Source organism: Typopeltis vanoorti, chromosome 20 (genome assembly GCF_054136105.1).
Source record: "Typopeltis vanoorti isolate ZY-2024b chromosome 20, IOZ_Tvanoo_1.0, whole genome shotgun sequence".
NCBI lineage: Eukaryota > Metazoa > Arthropoda > Arachnida > Uropygi > Thelyphonidae > Typopeltis > Typopeltis vanoorti.
The window spans coordinates 99,652,165-99,669,399 of NC_143568.1; the positions used below are offsets into that span (position 1 = coordinate 99,652,165).

General features: G+C 33.7%; 1 protein-coding gene across 4 annotated transcripts in view; it reads left to right on the forward strand.

The window, feature by feature from the left end:
• The window catches only part of LOC150095706 (DNA excision repair protein ERCC-6-like), a 269,923-nt gene that overhangs the window by 67,199 nt on the left and 185,489 nt on the right, over nt 1-17,235 (forward strand). For all 4 annotated transcript variants that reach the window (XM_090409872.1, XM_090409870.1, XM_090409874.1 and 1 more), the window contains exons 6-8: nt 9,856-9,981; nt 10,085-10,177; nt 16,730-16,914. In XM_090409872.1, the coding sequence (XP_090265998.1) occupies nt 9,856-9,981; nt 10,085-10,177; nt 16,730-16,914 (404 nt within the window). The remainder of the gene's footprint in view (nt 1-9,855; nt 9,982-10,084; nt 10,178-16,729; nt 16,915-17,235) is intronic.

A 17,235-nucleotide genomic window follows, 5' to 3' on the forward strand; every position in this document is an offset into this window, starting at 1 on the left:
GATGGAATGTTTTTCATGTTAGAGGAACATTTTCATTCCAGTTTTTGGAAAGAACAGACATAGTGAGTAAAAATTCATCTATTCCTGAATAAAAATGAATCCTGTGTATCAGGTAATCAAAAAAAGCTCATGCAGTTTTCAGTAGAGTTTACTGTAATGACTTGTTTTATTTTGTAGTGGTTTGCGGAGCGCAGTTTTTTTATGTGCATGATAAGGCACAGATATGCATCATTGAATCAGTGCACTCTAAATGGTGTGTACCCCTTTTTATGTGACTTTGGACCCTTTTAAAAATGTCAGTTGAACGTGGTGTAATTTGGACGTTTGCTTTATGAATTTAAACTCTGTTCGAAGGCTTCAGAAGCGTCCTATGAGATATGTATGGCATTTGGAAGTGATGCAGTAGCAGAATATACTGCACAGAAATGGTTTAAAAAATTTTTAAAAGATGCACCACATTCAGGAAGACCCTCCATTATTGATAATGAAGAATTACATGCCACTGTTGAAAATAATTCTATATTAACATGCCAAGAACTTTTACAGATGTTTAACATGTGTGGTGAAACAATATGTTTACACTTGCATCAATTGGAAAAATCATGGAAGCTAAGAAAATGGGTCACACATGCATTATAGATGACAATAAACTTCAAAGGCTTTCAATTTGTTCTTCACTACTTTCGCATCATAGAAACAAGCCATTTTTAGATTACTTGCTCACTTGTGATGAAAAATGTATCTTGTACTCTAACAGGAAGTGAGCTTATCATTGTTGTCACCAAACAATCCAGTAACGCACACTTCAAAGGCACTGCTTCATCCCCAGAAGACTATGCTGTGTGTGTGTGTGTGTGTGTGTGTGTGTGTGTGTGTGTGTGTGTGTGTGGTGGACTGGATCAAGTATTATTCAGTATGCGTTTCTCACTGCAGGCCAAACACTTATGTCTAGATCTACTCAATGCAACTCGAGCATGTGCAGGATGCATTACTTCAGAAAAAGCCAGGACTAGTTAATCAGAATAAAGTGCTATTTTTACAGGACAATGCAGAACCTTATATGCAAAACTTAACTGTGAGAAGATTTGTGCTTAGGATGGAAGATACTCCCTCATCCTCCATATTCTCTTGACATTTCTCCAAGTGATTATCACCTTTTTTTTTTTTTTTTTTTTTTGGTGCTAAACAATCACATGCTAAATAGACAGTTCCACAATAAAACAGAGATTGAAGCAGAGGTTGCTAAGTTTATTACTTCTAAAGACAAAACATTTTATAAAAGCTTTATATTTTATAAAAACTCTTTCATTTTTTCTTCAATAATCTTTGTGTATTTTAGTCTACAGTTCACATCTGAGAGCTTCTCAACTTTTATTTGCTTTAAAACTTTCTTACATGTTATTCTTTTCAATATCAAATTCAATTTTATCCTGCTCAAGACTAAATAGTGATCGCTTCCAATTTCAAATCCTCTGTGCACTCTGATGTCCTGCATCAGGGAGAAAACATCACTATCAACAATAACATAGTCAATGAGACTTTTCTTATTCCTTGCCTCTTTTCTCCATATGAATTTGTGCACATTTTTATGTTGGAACATGGTGTTAGTAATAACCAGTCCATGTCCTGAGCAGAAATCCAACAGATATTTGCCATTTATTAGCTTTGCTCTTTTCTCCAAATTTTTCCAAAAGATTTTTGTATATCTGACAATCATTTCCTACTCTGCTATTTAGGTCCCCCAACAAGGACCAGCTTTTCCATTTTCATTGTGTCAGTAGATTTCTCTAGAGGCCCAAAAAAATTCCTCCACTTCTAGCTTAATAGAGCCTTCTGTGGGACCATAGGCACAAATAAGTCTCATTGTCCAGTTCCCCATTCTGATATTTGCCCACATCACTCTGCTTGAGACTGCCTGCCATTCAAAAATATTAGCCTCATATTTTGTGTTGAATACTATGGCCACTCCTTCTTTTCCTTGATTGTCATTTCCTGAATATAACATTTTGTATTTATTGCTCAGAAAGATCTCGCCAGTTTTTGTTTTTTTTGTTTCAGTCACTCCTATTATGTCGATCTGGTACTCATCTAATTCTTCATCTAGCTCCATTTCTTTGCCATTCAGGCTTCTTATGTTGATAGTATCGATCTTTAACTCTGGTGATGTTCAGTTGGGGATGTGCTTTCAGATTTGTTCCAGTAGCTGACTTTTCGATGATTGCCATGGTTCCATGGCGAAAACAATGGGGGCCTTGTTTAATCCGGTGACGCCCCAGCCAGCATTAAATTTTGTCATGTTGTGCCATCATTTTCTATATTGGTTTATGCCAATAAGAATACAATTTGGTCGGCTAAATCCCACATTGCCAGCCCATTCTCGTTCGTTCAGTATCCAGGTAGATACCCAACAGGGCGCACCACGAGAAGGTGAGGATTGGACATTAGGTCAGAAGCCTTGGTCGGTTCTCCGCATTCCTTTAAAGGCTATGTGGAGGTCTCCTCTCAGTTATACAGCTTGACCCTTAAGCACCCCGTTGTAGATTCTGAAGATGCTTATTTTAATAAATAAAAAAACATTTATTTAAAATAAATAGCCAATAGGCTTCATTTTGGCGATGTAAACATCGCTGAAATGAAGATGATTCCGATCTTTGAGTTTGTTATTCAGTTTTAAAACAATGTGGGATTAATATCCCCTTAATTTAAATAATGTTTACATCACCGAAATGAAGCCTATTGGCTCTTTATTTTAAATAATTTATGGCTGCACCTTTTTTGATGACTCGTATAGCAGAGTATATAAGTTCTTTTCGCTATACCCTTAGTATTATTTTGGTCTAGCTACTCACTGTTGAAATCTCAATAAAGATCGAAACCAGTCTGGGTAGTGAACTCCCACCATAATATATGGCATCATACATCTCCTAGGAGATGGGTTTTACATTATGGAATATACTAAGAATAGCGATCAGAACTTTTTCCACCTTTGCTATGAGTTGCCCTAGTTTGTACTACATACTTGGACTACGTGCTTTAGCCTACGCTAGTAGTCGCCAATACTTTTATAGTTACTATATTCGGCATGAAACTCTTTGATTCCGACCTTTAAGTTTCTTATTCAGTTTTAAAACAATGTGGGATTTAATATCCCCTTAATTTAAATAAAACATTTTATGGAAATTTCTGCGGTTGTTTAATTTTTATTATGAAAAACTTCACAAACTTTTTTTGGTTACTTGATATTAGTGGACTGCATCCATTGATTGCCAATAAAACACTAACATATGTGAGGTATCAGTTATTGAAAAGACAGAAACATGGACAAAAAGAAAAAAATTCCCCAATGACTATAGGATTCATAATAATGGATGGATAATTCCAGTGTTGATTGGAAATTATGTGTATATTTACAAAGTGTATACTGGATAGTTAATAAAAGAAAATTCTTAGAAAACAAAGCTAAATGTAAATAAGACATATAAATACATATAACATCTACAACAAATTGTACAAGATGATTTACTGCTCTATGATCCCACATGTATTCCTGCTATGCCTAGATTAATCACTTGATCAACATTAGTTCACTGGATATTAGCCCCCACCTATAGTTATTTACTGAGCTACCAAATATATATATGGCTGCTGTGTATTATTGGTTGGTTATTTATATTTAGCAAATAAATCAATTCTCCTCTCCCTGTGAGTTTTTTTTTATGCCCATCAGATATGCATGTCTGCAGTTTATAGGATCACATGTTATTCGCTCTCCCCACACCAATTTATTGGGCACACACACAATATCACAAATGTAAATTATTAACAAATATATAAATATAAGCCATTACCTACCAGTAATGAAAGTATTTCTAGTAACACTTGTTGTTTTCCTTACATTTTTTTATTCTCCTATGGCTCATTAATATATCCTAAAACATTCATTTTCTTCCCTCTACACAGATGTGGTTACAATCAAAGAACCTGCTACAATATATCACATTCACTGATACCCAAAACAAAATGATGGCATTTTCTCTGCCCTTCCAAAAGGATAAGGTAGTGGTGAGAGATTTCCAGTTGCTCAAGTGAATTTCTTGTTTTATTTGGATACAATTTTTAATGAAGATGGAAAATTAAATTTGGAAACAGATAACAGAATAAGCTGGTATAGTGGAAAGGTGAATAAACTTATATGGAATAAGAGAGAAATCACTGAACTGCCTGTATACAGTATGGTCACTACATTGTTTAATCCAATTTTAACTGGTGAATCTGAGATTTGGATCTGAAAGAAAACAGTTGATAAAATACTAGACCATAGACATGAGTGTTTTGAGAAGTAGGGAGAATGAACAGATGGTAGCAATGACAGAATCGTTTTTAAAATTAAGAGATTAGAAAGAAACTTACATTATTGTATTCAAGAATGTGTGAGTGACCCTATTTAAGAATGGAATCACTTAAGAATTGAAGCCATATAACTGGAAGGAACCTCTGCATTACCTTTAAGGAATGTGGAGAACTTACTGGAGCTTCTGACGAATGTCCAATCCTTGCTTTCAAGTAGTGTTTCCTGTTAGTAGATATCCACTGGTTACTGAACAAATAAGGAATGGCTGGCAGTTTGGGACTTAGCTGACCAAATGGTACTCTGTTGGCTTAAACCATAAATAAACGTGATGATAACATGCAATTTCATGCTCACTGAGGAATTATCTGTTCCTGCTTTTTTATCATGTAACCAAGCAGGACAAACAGTGAAAAGTCGACTACTGGAACAAACTCCAATTCACCATCTAGAAGAATAAACCCAACTTTAGAAAAATTTAAGATAAGAACCATCAACATAGGAGTATCACTGAAAAGAAAATTGAACTTACAGAAGAACTGGAAAGAGGTATCATGTTGACTTCATTGGTGTTACTAAGACAAAGAAGACTAAACAGGTGAGATCCTACTTAGGATGTTACATTTGGGCAGTAATTATCAAGGAAAGGAAGGAGCTGGTAGCATTGAACACCAAACATGAAGTAAGCTTTTTGATTGGAAGGCCGTTTCAAGTAGAGTGCATGCATGCTTCAAAATGAGGAAATGGACAGGGAAACACAAATATTTCTGTGATTTAGCAAATCTTTAATTTCTGCTATTGAGAACACGTTTCTAAACATAAGAGGTTTATGACAATTAACAAAATAACCTAACAAGCTATGCAGGTCATCATCATTTCCATTTATCAGTGCATAAGATAGACATTGAAGGAAAATGAAAATCAACAAATCAAGTAAGAAAATGATCTCAGAAAATCAGTTTATTGTAATAGCAGTCTCATTAATAATATCTATTACAACAATTAAACTGCAAAGCAGTTTCTGTATATATACTGCTAAGATTTTTTTTTTTCATTTGCATGATTTTGCTAACAAAATGGTCCACTTAACATAATTGATAAATTTTAACAGTGATGCTAAATATCAAATTTCATTAAATTCGAACAAGCCAGAGAGGAATTACCATTTGAAGAAATTTTGCCAATATAAAGAGGCTAAATTTAGCAGGAGAAAAAAAAAAATTGCCTATAAAAGTTATCCTTGTACAAGAAAAAAAAAAGTACTCTTGACTAAATGTATACCAGGTTAGCAGGCTGTTATAATTGTTCACATACAGTACAATATAAAATCAGTCAGAACTGAGTTATTGTCAATATTTCTGTTATTTTAATGAGTTATCATGTCTGTGACTGAATTGTTATTCACAAAGCACTGTTTTAAAGGATTAAAAAATGTCAAATGTATCACGTTTTTATTATTAATATAGACATTTTATGCTTACACTCATGGAATTATTGCTATGGGCAGTTGACTGCCACTATAGCAAATTGGCGAGGACTACAAGAGTAGTTTGTTCTAATGGGTAGTTTGCTATAGTGAATGCATAGTAAACTCCATATGGGCTTCAGTGGTACTTTCAAATAGTTTGTTATAGTAATATTTGTTGCACTGAGTCTGCTATATTTAATTTTGAGAACTTAGCCCCTATTTGTCCCTGCAAATTGTTCAAATGGAACAAAAATTGAGATTCTTAACAAATGTTTGTAAAGATTTATTGAATATTTATATAATGAATTCTTTAAAATTCATCTAGCCAGAATAGCCATAATGGACTCTTATTCAACATTAGCAGAAATAAATTATCCATGAAAAAGAAGAAACTGGCAGAAGAATTAGAAGTACTATATCAACATAATTGGTGTTACCAAAACATAGAAGATAAAAACATGAGCTTCTTCTAAATAACAAATATAATCAGTAATATTCTTGCAATAATAATCAGGGAAAGAAAGGAGTAGCTATAGAACTCAACCCTTAACCTGAGAATGATCTTCTTGAGAGGCAGTCAGTATCAAGTAAAATCATGTGGACAGAAATTAAAATGGGAACTTTGACAATAAGACTTATTTGTACCTGTGATCCCATAGAAGGGTCTTAAGAAGAGGTGAAGGAATAATTAGAAAATGACAAATGGCAAAAAAAAAAAAAAAAGAGAGAGAGAGATTTTTGTTCAAGATCTAAACAGCAGAGTAGGAAATGAATAAGACATAGAAACATTTTGGGAAAATTTGGAGAAAAGAGCAGAGTTTATAATGGTAAGTATCTGCTTGATTTCTGTTCATAACATGAAATAGTCATTACTTCATACACCTCTTTCCAACATAAAGAGGTGCATGAAGACATGCAAGAAATAAGTATTGTCTGTTTTGTTGATAGTGATATCTCCAAACTGGTTCTGGATCCTTGAGTAAAAAATGGATTTCTAATAGGAATGAATCACTTATTGTAAGGTGCCTGACTTCAAGTGAAGACTAATAGCCATATTTGTATACTATATTCCTTGATGTTAATTATGTTTAGGTATATTCAAGCTCTTCTTCCATTTTCTACATGTTTTCAGTCATAAGAGCTAAAAAAAGAGAATTTCTGTGACTTGTATCCGTATTTTGTTAATTACTAGTTTCATGCAATGCTGTTGTGTACTTCAGATTGGGAGAGAACATAAACAGTATTTACAAAGAGATTTCTGAATTAACTCTTTTTTTTAAAATGTAGGAACAAGATATCGCATGCACAGTTCATTGTTACAAGATGTGGCAGAGCTTATTTCATAGTCTTAACTCAGTGTGTTGATCCTTGATGCATGCTGCCCAGAGTTGATTTTATAGGAGACCTTCGTTTTTATTACATTGCTTTTGGACAGCTTATGCTTCTTTAAATATACAATCCATAATAGTTAAATTCTATGCACAGCATTTTAGTGAGTTACCATTTAACTCTTGTTTTTCACTGGTTGTGTGAAAAGCTAGTCCAGGTTTGAGCCCATTTTTAGTTCACATCTCTGATATGTCTTTTTTGACCATACATTCAAAAAGAATGATGTCTACACTAACCATAGTATCCATCATAATTCTCCTTAAACACTGATTGAGCACTCGTGACTGCCTCTGGCAACCCATTCTACTCCTTCAATCATCATCATCAAATTCCTGATATATACCCTCAAGGGGTATACAGGATATGATAGTACTACATGAAAAATTTACATCATTACCAACTTCCTATCCACAGTTTTCCTCCAAATCAGTCTGTTAAATGTCAAGATTCCAATATTATCAGGCCTTGTATTTCTGTCTTCTAAGGCACTTTTTACTGTATCAATCCACCTATATATTGGTCTTCCTCTGGGTCTTTTTCCTGTCAGCCTGGCAGAGAAAACTTGTTTTGCTAATCTTTCCTCTCCCATTCTGCTTAAGTGAACATACCACCTGAGATTAGTTCTGCTAATGCATTCCTGGATGCTGACAATATTGAGTTCTTTCCTAATATCCTAATTTTTAATAAGATATTGCCATTGCTGCCTTCTGTTCATGCCCTTAATCTTTCTCAGGACTCTCATATCTGCAGTCTCTAGTCTTTGGTGAAGTGTTTTACTTCTCACCTAGCTCTCAGATCCATAAGTTAAAATTGGTTTTAAAATTTGTCTTGTATCCAGCTAATTTAATGTTTTGGCTAATTTCTCTCTTATTCCATATAAATTTATTCAGTTGACTTCCTACCATACCAGCTTTGTTGATTCTGTTGTCTATTTCCATATTTAACTTACCATCTTCTCCATCTTACCATCTACTCTTTCAATTACTCTATGAAAAATGTAGTTCCTCATGTTCTTGCTAACCACACCTTTATACAATCTCCAGAGGTGACACATTGTTTCTTTTAACATCTACTCTATAAAAGTGAAATTGCTTTCCCCATAAGGTGCATTCCGCCTCATAAATTAATCACCATTTTGGTTACTCACCTGTGGGTTTTCTCCAACACTTTGACTTTGCCAAGAAAGAACTCAAGTGACCAGATCTGCATAATAATCTAGATGTGGTTTTATGCTGATGATTTCATTCATCTTCATAATTTGCAAACCTTGTAGTGCACAGTCATTAGAATCATCAAAAGCCTTCCATAGTCAACCTTAAACATAGCACAAGACAAGGATAAACTGATGAACTTCACTGCTACCAAAACAATCTTGTCTCTTGCAAGAAAGATATCTCTCTTCTCCTTGATCTTGATAATATTCAGATAATCTTCAGATAGGATTGGATGTCTCTTTATGGGCTGAGTTGCACCTCTGGCTTCTCCTGGCAAAGCTATAGTTTCTTCAGCCTCCAAAAAAATTTGTATACTTTTCTGCACACATCTTTTCCTTGCACATCTGCTAAAATGTATAAAACTCAGGTCTGCTTAACTTTGGTGTACTGCTCATGCATTTGGGATGGTGCATCTAAAACTTCTCCAAGAATGTTTGATGTTATCCAGATAAGGTCAGTCTGATTAATTGATAAACTCTCTCACATAGTCACTCCAATCACTTGCTCTCATAATGTTGTTTCTGCATGTTGTTACCTCTATAGTGACAAAGTAGAAACACTGTTTATGTGAGAGTAGGGGAAGGTCTTGTCTGAGTAATTTTCTCACTTCATACAATAAAATGACATGTGAATTGCATTGTTTAATGTTTCTCATTCTCACTCACTCACTTCGAGGGTTCTTGTACACGTGCTTATTGTGTCCCCTCCCTGCAATACTTTTAGTTTCTCTGATTTGGCACTTCCTTTCTCTTACTGAACAGAACCTTTGCCAGGCATTTAACACCATATCTATTATTCAGGTTTAATCAGTAAATCCTATAAGAAGTAGTTTTGTCTCTGTCCATCAAATTCATTCAAAACATTTAAATTTGCTCACCATTCCTTATACTCAATCTATGCATATTCATTTACAATGATGCATAGCTTGGGCAGAGGGAATGGTAAGCAAATATTAGATGTTTTGAATGAATTTAAATGAAGACAAAAGGACCTATATGATTCACTCATATCATACCTTGGCAGTGGACTTACAACCTTTACTCTTGCTCTTCGGTTTCTTCTTTTTTTTGCTTCTTTCAGTAACTTTTTCATATATTCTTGTTTTCCCATACTTACTTTTTTAAATCTGTTATGTCCAAAAATTAAAACATGTGAATATAGCATGTTGCCTATTTCATGTTCTCTCTCTTCAAAACAATTTTTAAGGAATGTGAAATATTTGGAAATATAGTAGCAGAACTGCTAAACTCAGAATACACTTGTCATGAAAATGTTTGAGATATCAAATTAAAAAAATTATTATTTATAATTTATTCTTTTATTGTTTATTTTATTTTTTTTACTAACAAAATTAAGTTAAACTCAAGTTATACTTGTCCCATATTTAATACTGTAAAACAAGATCGTTGAAGATATGCTGTATTTATGTATAATAGGATTACGTGATTTTGGATGAAGGTCATAAGATTAAAAATCCAACAAAAACTACTAAAGCTGTTCATGCCATTCCAGCTAAAAACAGGATCGTTCTTACAGGAACACCTATTCAGAACAATCTTCAGGTAATTCTGTGTTCATTATTTTGATGTATATAATAATAATAATAGAAATAAAATAATTTGCAATGATATTCTTATTAATTATAATTATTTGTTATTAAATTAGGAACTTTGGGCTTTATATGACTTTGTTCATCAAGGTGCATTGCTTGGTTCTCTTCGTACATTCAAACTTCATTATGAGCACCCCATTACAAGGGTATGTTTAAAATATTTGTTATAGAAATTTTCATTTAGCTTCAATATTTATTATTTATAATCCAACTATTCAAATTTTTATTTTGGATAATGGATATCATTGAATACAATATTTTGTCTGTATGCACATTTGTACAGTCTTCACATTTTATAACTAAGACACTGAACAATGCGTCAGTTAATTTTTTTTTTTTTTTTTAAATATCCAGTCATCTCTCAATATAAAAACTTCTAGGGACTTCCAGAATATTGTTATAGAAGAGTGTTTGTTCTCATGGGCATTGCATCCACTTTACCCACCACAGTTGATTGCGACCATAAAGATGTCTCAATAAGTGAATGAATTGAGCAATGAGATTCCACCTCTCTACCTACAAAAATTGCCATAAGGTTGGTTGCTGTCGTGATATAGACAACTTTAAGGTTGTATACACTTACCACGTTTTGTGTTTAAAAAATTGTTCACAACCTTTGCATTTTTAAGAAAGCAAGTATGTTAAAAATACTAATTACTTGAATCAGAAAAAAAAGAAACTAAAGTGAAATATATGTACCTTTATTGACATCTGCTCAAAAAATAAAATAACACTCCAACAATTGTATTACATTTTAATAAAACTTTGCTTAATTTTTTTATTATTATCAATTATGTTAAATCGACATGCAAAACAGTCACTGCTTCACCACTTTTGGTTTGTTCAATTGTAAAAATATATTTTGTTGATTATGTTGACTGCGGCATTTGTCTTTATCTTTAATTATCCTTCGTTATTATGGTTGGCCATCTTAACCTCTGACTGCTGCCATGTATATGCTTATGCTATGTCTTATCTCTCATGCTCTATAGTCTAGCAAATTTGTTTATCCCAGGTAGAAGACTCGAAACCTGCGACACTTCTCTTTCAATTCCCGACAACGGATTGTGTATGATGGCAGACTCATTAAGACAAACTTCCTTCCCACAACTTGCCTTATATAAGCCCGAACCTCTTTTGTGCACCTGCACGTTTCTCGCAAATGGTCACATGTTGACCTTTGGGCATGTTGACATCATTCTCCACATGTCTTTGGAATTCTGTATCCATTGCAATTTTTAGAATTCTTCACTATAGTCATGTATTGACTTTTGGATAATGATGTCGTTCTTCGTGCATCTTTGGAAATTTTCGTCTATGACAATTCCTGGAATTCTTCCCTGAATTAATACTTACTGATTTAACATGACTTAATAGCCTTACATGATGATGTCATGAGCCACATTATTTTAACAAAGGCCCAATACAATACTATTACAAAAAAGACTAAGTCACTAATTAACATTTCTCCGAGTTCATTCTCCTAAACGTAAAAAACGAACATGATAAGTTACAAAGTTGCATATCATGAGAGATTTTACAACACAGCATGAAAGGCAAGATCTTAATGATGCTGCCATATGTTCAGATTTGGTGAATGCTGTAATGCTGTGGCAGATTCTAGAAATAATATCCGATTTGCTTCTGTTCCTGTATAAAAGAAAGATTTCTTTCATTGGATCCAGTGATTTGCTTCCATGGCATGGTCTGCCTATTTCAGTACAGCTGTAGCGTAGGTAATGGATGTAGTTTTCAAGTTCCTCCAGACAGATATCAGGTTCGTAATGTTTGTCTGAAATAGGAAGATTTACAGGAGCAAGAGCACATACATAGTTTTCTAAAGTCACAATAATATGGTCAACCATTAACAATACTAGCCTTATCTCTGGTGGAAAAAAACCTACTGCTTCAAACCTAGAGATTTTATCTGTTTAGGTAAAAATGACTAACAGATATATTAAAAAGTTACACTGGAGATCACTGACAGAAAATTTATTTGATAGAGAATCAATGTTGGCCAATGTATGAAATGAGAGCTGAAAATTTTTGCTTAGTCCTAAATTATTGGAGGCCTGGAGTGGCTTGAAAAAAGTTCTATGTTTGATCACTAGAGCAGGTTTGTTAGATTATGTAGAAAACAAATTAAAAATACAAAAAAAATTGAAAATTGATAAAATAGAAAAAAAATCCTTAGCACAGTACAATCACACAATCAGTACAATCCACAGTGCAAATGTATTATAGGCTTGCAAATAACATTTTATTGGTGGGAGCAACATTAAAATAAAAAAAATGAGTTTGCTGGAGAATGAAACAGAAGTTATGTGAGCTGAATGTGTACCATCCATATTGGGATTTTTAAGCAGTCATCATTGTTTCAATTAGGATGGTTAATCAAAATTTCACAGGCTTCATTAAATTTGTGTTCATACCAGATTTTTGTATGATGTAAAAAAACAGGTGCCTTTCCTATCAGTTGGATTCAGAGTATTAAGAATGTGATACAAAAGGCCTCATTTGCCAAAATGTTTGCATTTTATGTGTCATTTGTGTTCTCTTTTGTAGTTTTGTAAAGAATTTTATTGATGGTATTTTTGATATAGCTGTTGTTTATAAATGTAATGGTAATAATTTGTAATTCTTGCTTAAGAGCTTTGCTCATTAGAGCAAAGTGCTATAGCTCTGTTTTTGAGGATGTTAATGACTCCAGTTTTTGTGAAGCTGGGTTTGATGGTAGTAAGAGTTAGCATGTATGTATTGGCTGGTATGTGTGGACTTGTGGTAGACAATGAAGGATAGACTGCTTGGAGGAAGACTTGTAACAGTTGTATCTAGGAAAGGAAGTGAGTTTTGATTTTCAGTTTCAGTGGTAAATTGTACACATTGATGTATGTGGGTTGAGATGGGGGGTTCTTTCTTGTTTGGTTGATATCCTCAGAATAGGTGCTTCCCAGGTGGCTAAGGAAAGTGTTTAAAATTTGGCAGCCATATGACCATATAACAAAAGTGTTGTCAATGTATCTAAGCAAGACTGTAGGTTTTAAAGCAGCAGGATCTAGAGCACATTGCTCAAAAGCTTCCATAAAAAAGTTAGCAGTGGGGAAGAGAGGGGAAAGTAGTGATGAGCACATGGTGGTACCTTCTTTTTTTGTAGGTAAAATTCTTTTTTGCCACACAAAGTAACCAATATGTAGGCAAAAAGAGACATACTATCAGGTGGAAATTTCTTCTGTAAAAGAATTGTTATTGATTAGGACATTTGTGAAAGGGCAGAAACATCAAAACTGACTAATATGTCATCTTTACTGGGCATTATGTATTTAGTTTTGTTTATGAAGTATAGTATTTTAATTTTTCACCACAAGGTCTGACTAGTGTTGATGATTGACCAAATTAGTGGAACCTTAGCATACTGTATTGTAATGTAGCTTGTTTCTTTATATGTATGTATGTATGTATACTCCAGATGACTTTAATATGAAGTCATCTGGAGTATACACATGACTTTAATATGAAGGTTGAAATGTTGGCTGATTATCTTTCTTTATATTAAACTGAGGTTATTACTTAATGGTATTATTGAAGGAAATTAACAGCACATACTAGAGATTAATTAGAATAAACTTTCAATTAATACTTCCAATATTTTGGCCAATTCAAACTGCTATCTTTGGGAAACAAAACACAGATCGATATATGCATGCAGGCACTGCATCAGGTAAGTATGACAAACAGAAACAAAGGTAAGTCTAAAGACCTAAAATACTACCCCCTAGTGGGCTGGGATGAGTGTTTCTTGTGTGGCTGATATTCTCAGAATAGGTGCTTCCCAGATTTGGCCCAGTTTTATACAACCATGCTTATTGTAGTTGTTACAAACTTGTGTTTTTCATCTGCAAAAGAAGTAGATAAACTAGAGAATTTGATTTCCTATAGTAGCTTTGGCCATAATTCTAATCTACTCAAGTATTCTTTCTTCAAGGCAAAAAAAATTTTCATTTTGTTGCCGAGTGTAATTTCATAAGTCAGATATTGATAAATAAAATCAAGTGGTCTAAAGAGGTGTTCATTACTTTGATAAATCTCACAAATAAAAATAGTACATGAATCCCAAATTCAGTGCATAAAACTTCATTTTAACAGACAATGACTGAAATATATCACTTGTTAGTTAGCTGTATATAGAAGAAAAATTGCTATGTAGTTTAGCTGTGATAACATGGCTGGTTATCTGTCAACAGTTGATCAAATCATCCAATTTGAACTAAAATTTAAATTTTGGTATAATGGTAAGGAATATAAAGGAAACTTCATCAGCCATAGGTTCGACATGAAGAGGACCATAGATTAGTAATCCTGCTCACTAATAAAGTGCCTAATAAATAATAAAGGTTCTTTCCTTCATGGATACACAGTGATCAGAATTCATCATAAAAATTATGGAAATGACTACCGTGTTACAGTAAAACTTCAGTTTAATATAAACCAAAATAAAAACTCGATGGTTTGCCCTTCACATTAAGGTCATCATCTGGAGTATACACATATATACAATGAAACAAGCTGCACTACAGTCTACGTGGTATGCTAAAGTTACATTGATCTGGTCAACTGTTAAAACTATTGATCTGAAAAGAAAAAAAACCTTACAACATCAATGCTAGAGTCCTTTTGTTATTATTATCTATTTGGTTATGAAAATAAATTAAGCTAGAGAGCAACATGTTCACACAAAGTTACTCATATAAGTATACATACGAGGGTGATCTGAAAAGTTCTTGGCCTAACAATGAAAAAATGAATTTATAATTTCAAACTTATTTTTATTTTTCAACATCATCTCCCTTAAGACCAATACATTTATTCCAGCGATGCTCCAGTGCCATTATCCCGTCCCTGTAGTGGTTCTCAGCAAGATCTGCAAAATACCCCTCTACTGCTGCGATCACCTCTTGATTCGAAGAAAAACTGATCAGCGAAGAAGAGTTTTAGTTTTGGGAAGAGATAGAAGTCAGAGGAAGTGAAATCTGGGGAATAAGGTGGATGTTCCAACAATTCATAGTGCAGATCCTTTAATTTTTCCATTGCCATAACACCTTTGTGGGCAGGTGCATTGTCCTGATGAAAGACGATTTTTTTTCTCTTATGCATACTGGGTCTTTTCTCACGAATTTTTTCATCCAGTCTGGTTAAAAGATCAGAATAATATTCCCTGGTATTTTACTGTTTTCAAGATAATTAATAAACAAAATGCCTTTAGCATCCCCAAAACACCAATGCTATGGCCTTTCCTGCTGATGGAACCGACATTTTTTTTTTTTTTTTTTTTTGGCACTGAGCAACTGGCTTCTGTCCACTGTTTTGACTGCTGTTTGGATTCTGGTGTGTAATGGTGAATCCAAGTCTCATCCATAGTAATAAATCGATCCACAAAATCAGTTTTTTTTCTTGTTAAAATGCTCCAAGCACTGTTCAGAGATTTTCATGCGAGTGCGTTTTTGGATCTGCTGTGAGCAAGCGCTGCACCCATCTTGTGCAAAGCTTTTTCATTTGCAATTCTTCATGCAAAATATATCCTACATGTTCTTTTGAAATGCCTATAGTCTCAGCAATTTCACACACTTTGACTCGCCGGTCATCCAATACCATATCGTGCACTTGATCAATGATTTCTGGTGTTATTACACTTTTTGGACATCCTTCACGTGGATCATCTTCATGGCTGTATGTTACGGCCACGTTTAAACTTGGCAGTCCATTTCTTAATTGTCGAAAACGAAGGAGAAGAGTGCCCATAAACTTTTATGAACTTAGAATGAATTTCTTTTGGCGGTAAACCTTCTTTTACAAAGAATTTTTTAACTGCACAATACTCAATTTTATGCATTTTAAGGGATGCAGACAACACTTGCTTCAGACAGCTGTATAAAACAAACTACTTGATAGAATGACTTGCAATTTCACATGGGTGCTTATGATAGATGTACCAACTTAAGGAAAAAAAAATCTTGCCGATAGTGTTGCCATGTATGATCGAGGCCAAGAACTTTTCAGACCACCCTCATATAAATTAAAACAAAACAGTATGGATGGTGAGCCAATAAAAGTTTGAAATAATTGCTTCGAGTCCTAAAGTCAGGGTTTGCTGAAAAACTTGAAGAACTAAGAGGGCTGAATGTGTGCTATCCGAATTCTTGGGATTTTTATGCCACCATTATTGTTACGATTAGGATGGTTAATCAAAATTGAACAAGCTTCTTTACATTTCCGTTCATACCAAGTTTTTGTATATTATTTATTTTGTGAAGAACATGTATTTTTCCAATCAATTTAGTGTAGGTTGTTAAGTCTGAGAGACCTGCTTCACCAAAATGATTAAATTTAATGTGTCGTTTGTGTTCTTTTTTCTGGATAGGGATTGTATATCCAGTTTCACCAATATAAGGTAAGTTACAGGTGCAGTAGATATGATAAACACCAGGGTTGAGCCAGTGGTGGTGGAGGGGGAGGATCCTTAGAGGAGTTGAATATGATTTTTTTTTAATTTTATAGGTGGTTTAAAAGTAATATTAAGATTATAGTGATGTAGTATTCTATTTATTTTTTCTGATAACCCTTTAATGTAATGGATAGCTATGGTTTTACTGTAATCTATATTAGATATATTTTTTGATGAAATTTTATGAACTTTATTCCAGGCAAGAGAAAAGGATGCTACACCTGGAGAACGCAAATTGGGAACTGAAATTGCAGAAAACTTGCGCAGTTTAATAGCTCCATATTTCTTAAGAAGGACTAAGTCTGAAGTTTTGGAGATAACTACTGACAAAGAGAATGCAAATCCTAATGCTGCCCAAGACAACCTTAATTTAGAAATGAAAGGGTGTGTGGTTTTGTGATCATAAATAATTGCACTAAATTAACATTTATTCATATTGATTTATCTGTCTAACAAGCTTTTCTTAAATTTTACCTGTCGTAGCTATACTAAATATTTAATTTTTTCTTAGTCATATCGCTTCTGTAACTTATTGCTGAAGGCCATTCTGCATATTCTCTCCTAATGGTAAAAAATTAACGGTAGTTTATTCTTTCTGGACCATAATTTTAATACTTAATTGTGTTTTCCTGTTTATTGATTTCCCATGCATGTGCACACATTAATAGATACATAACATTAAAACTAGTTGTAAAGGTATAAATT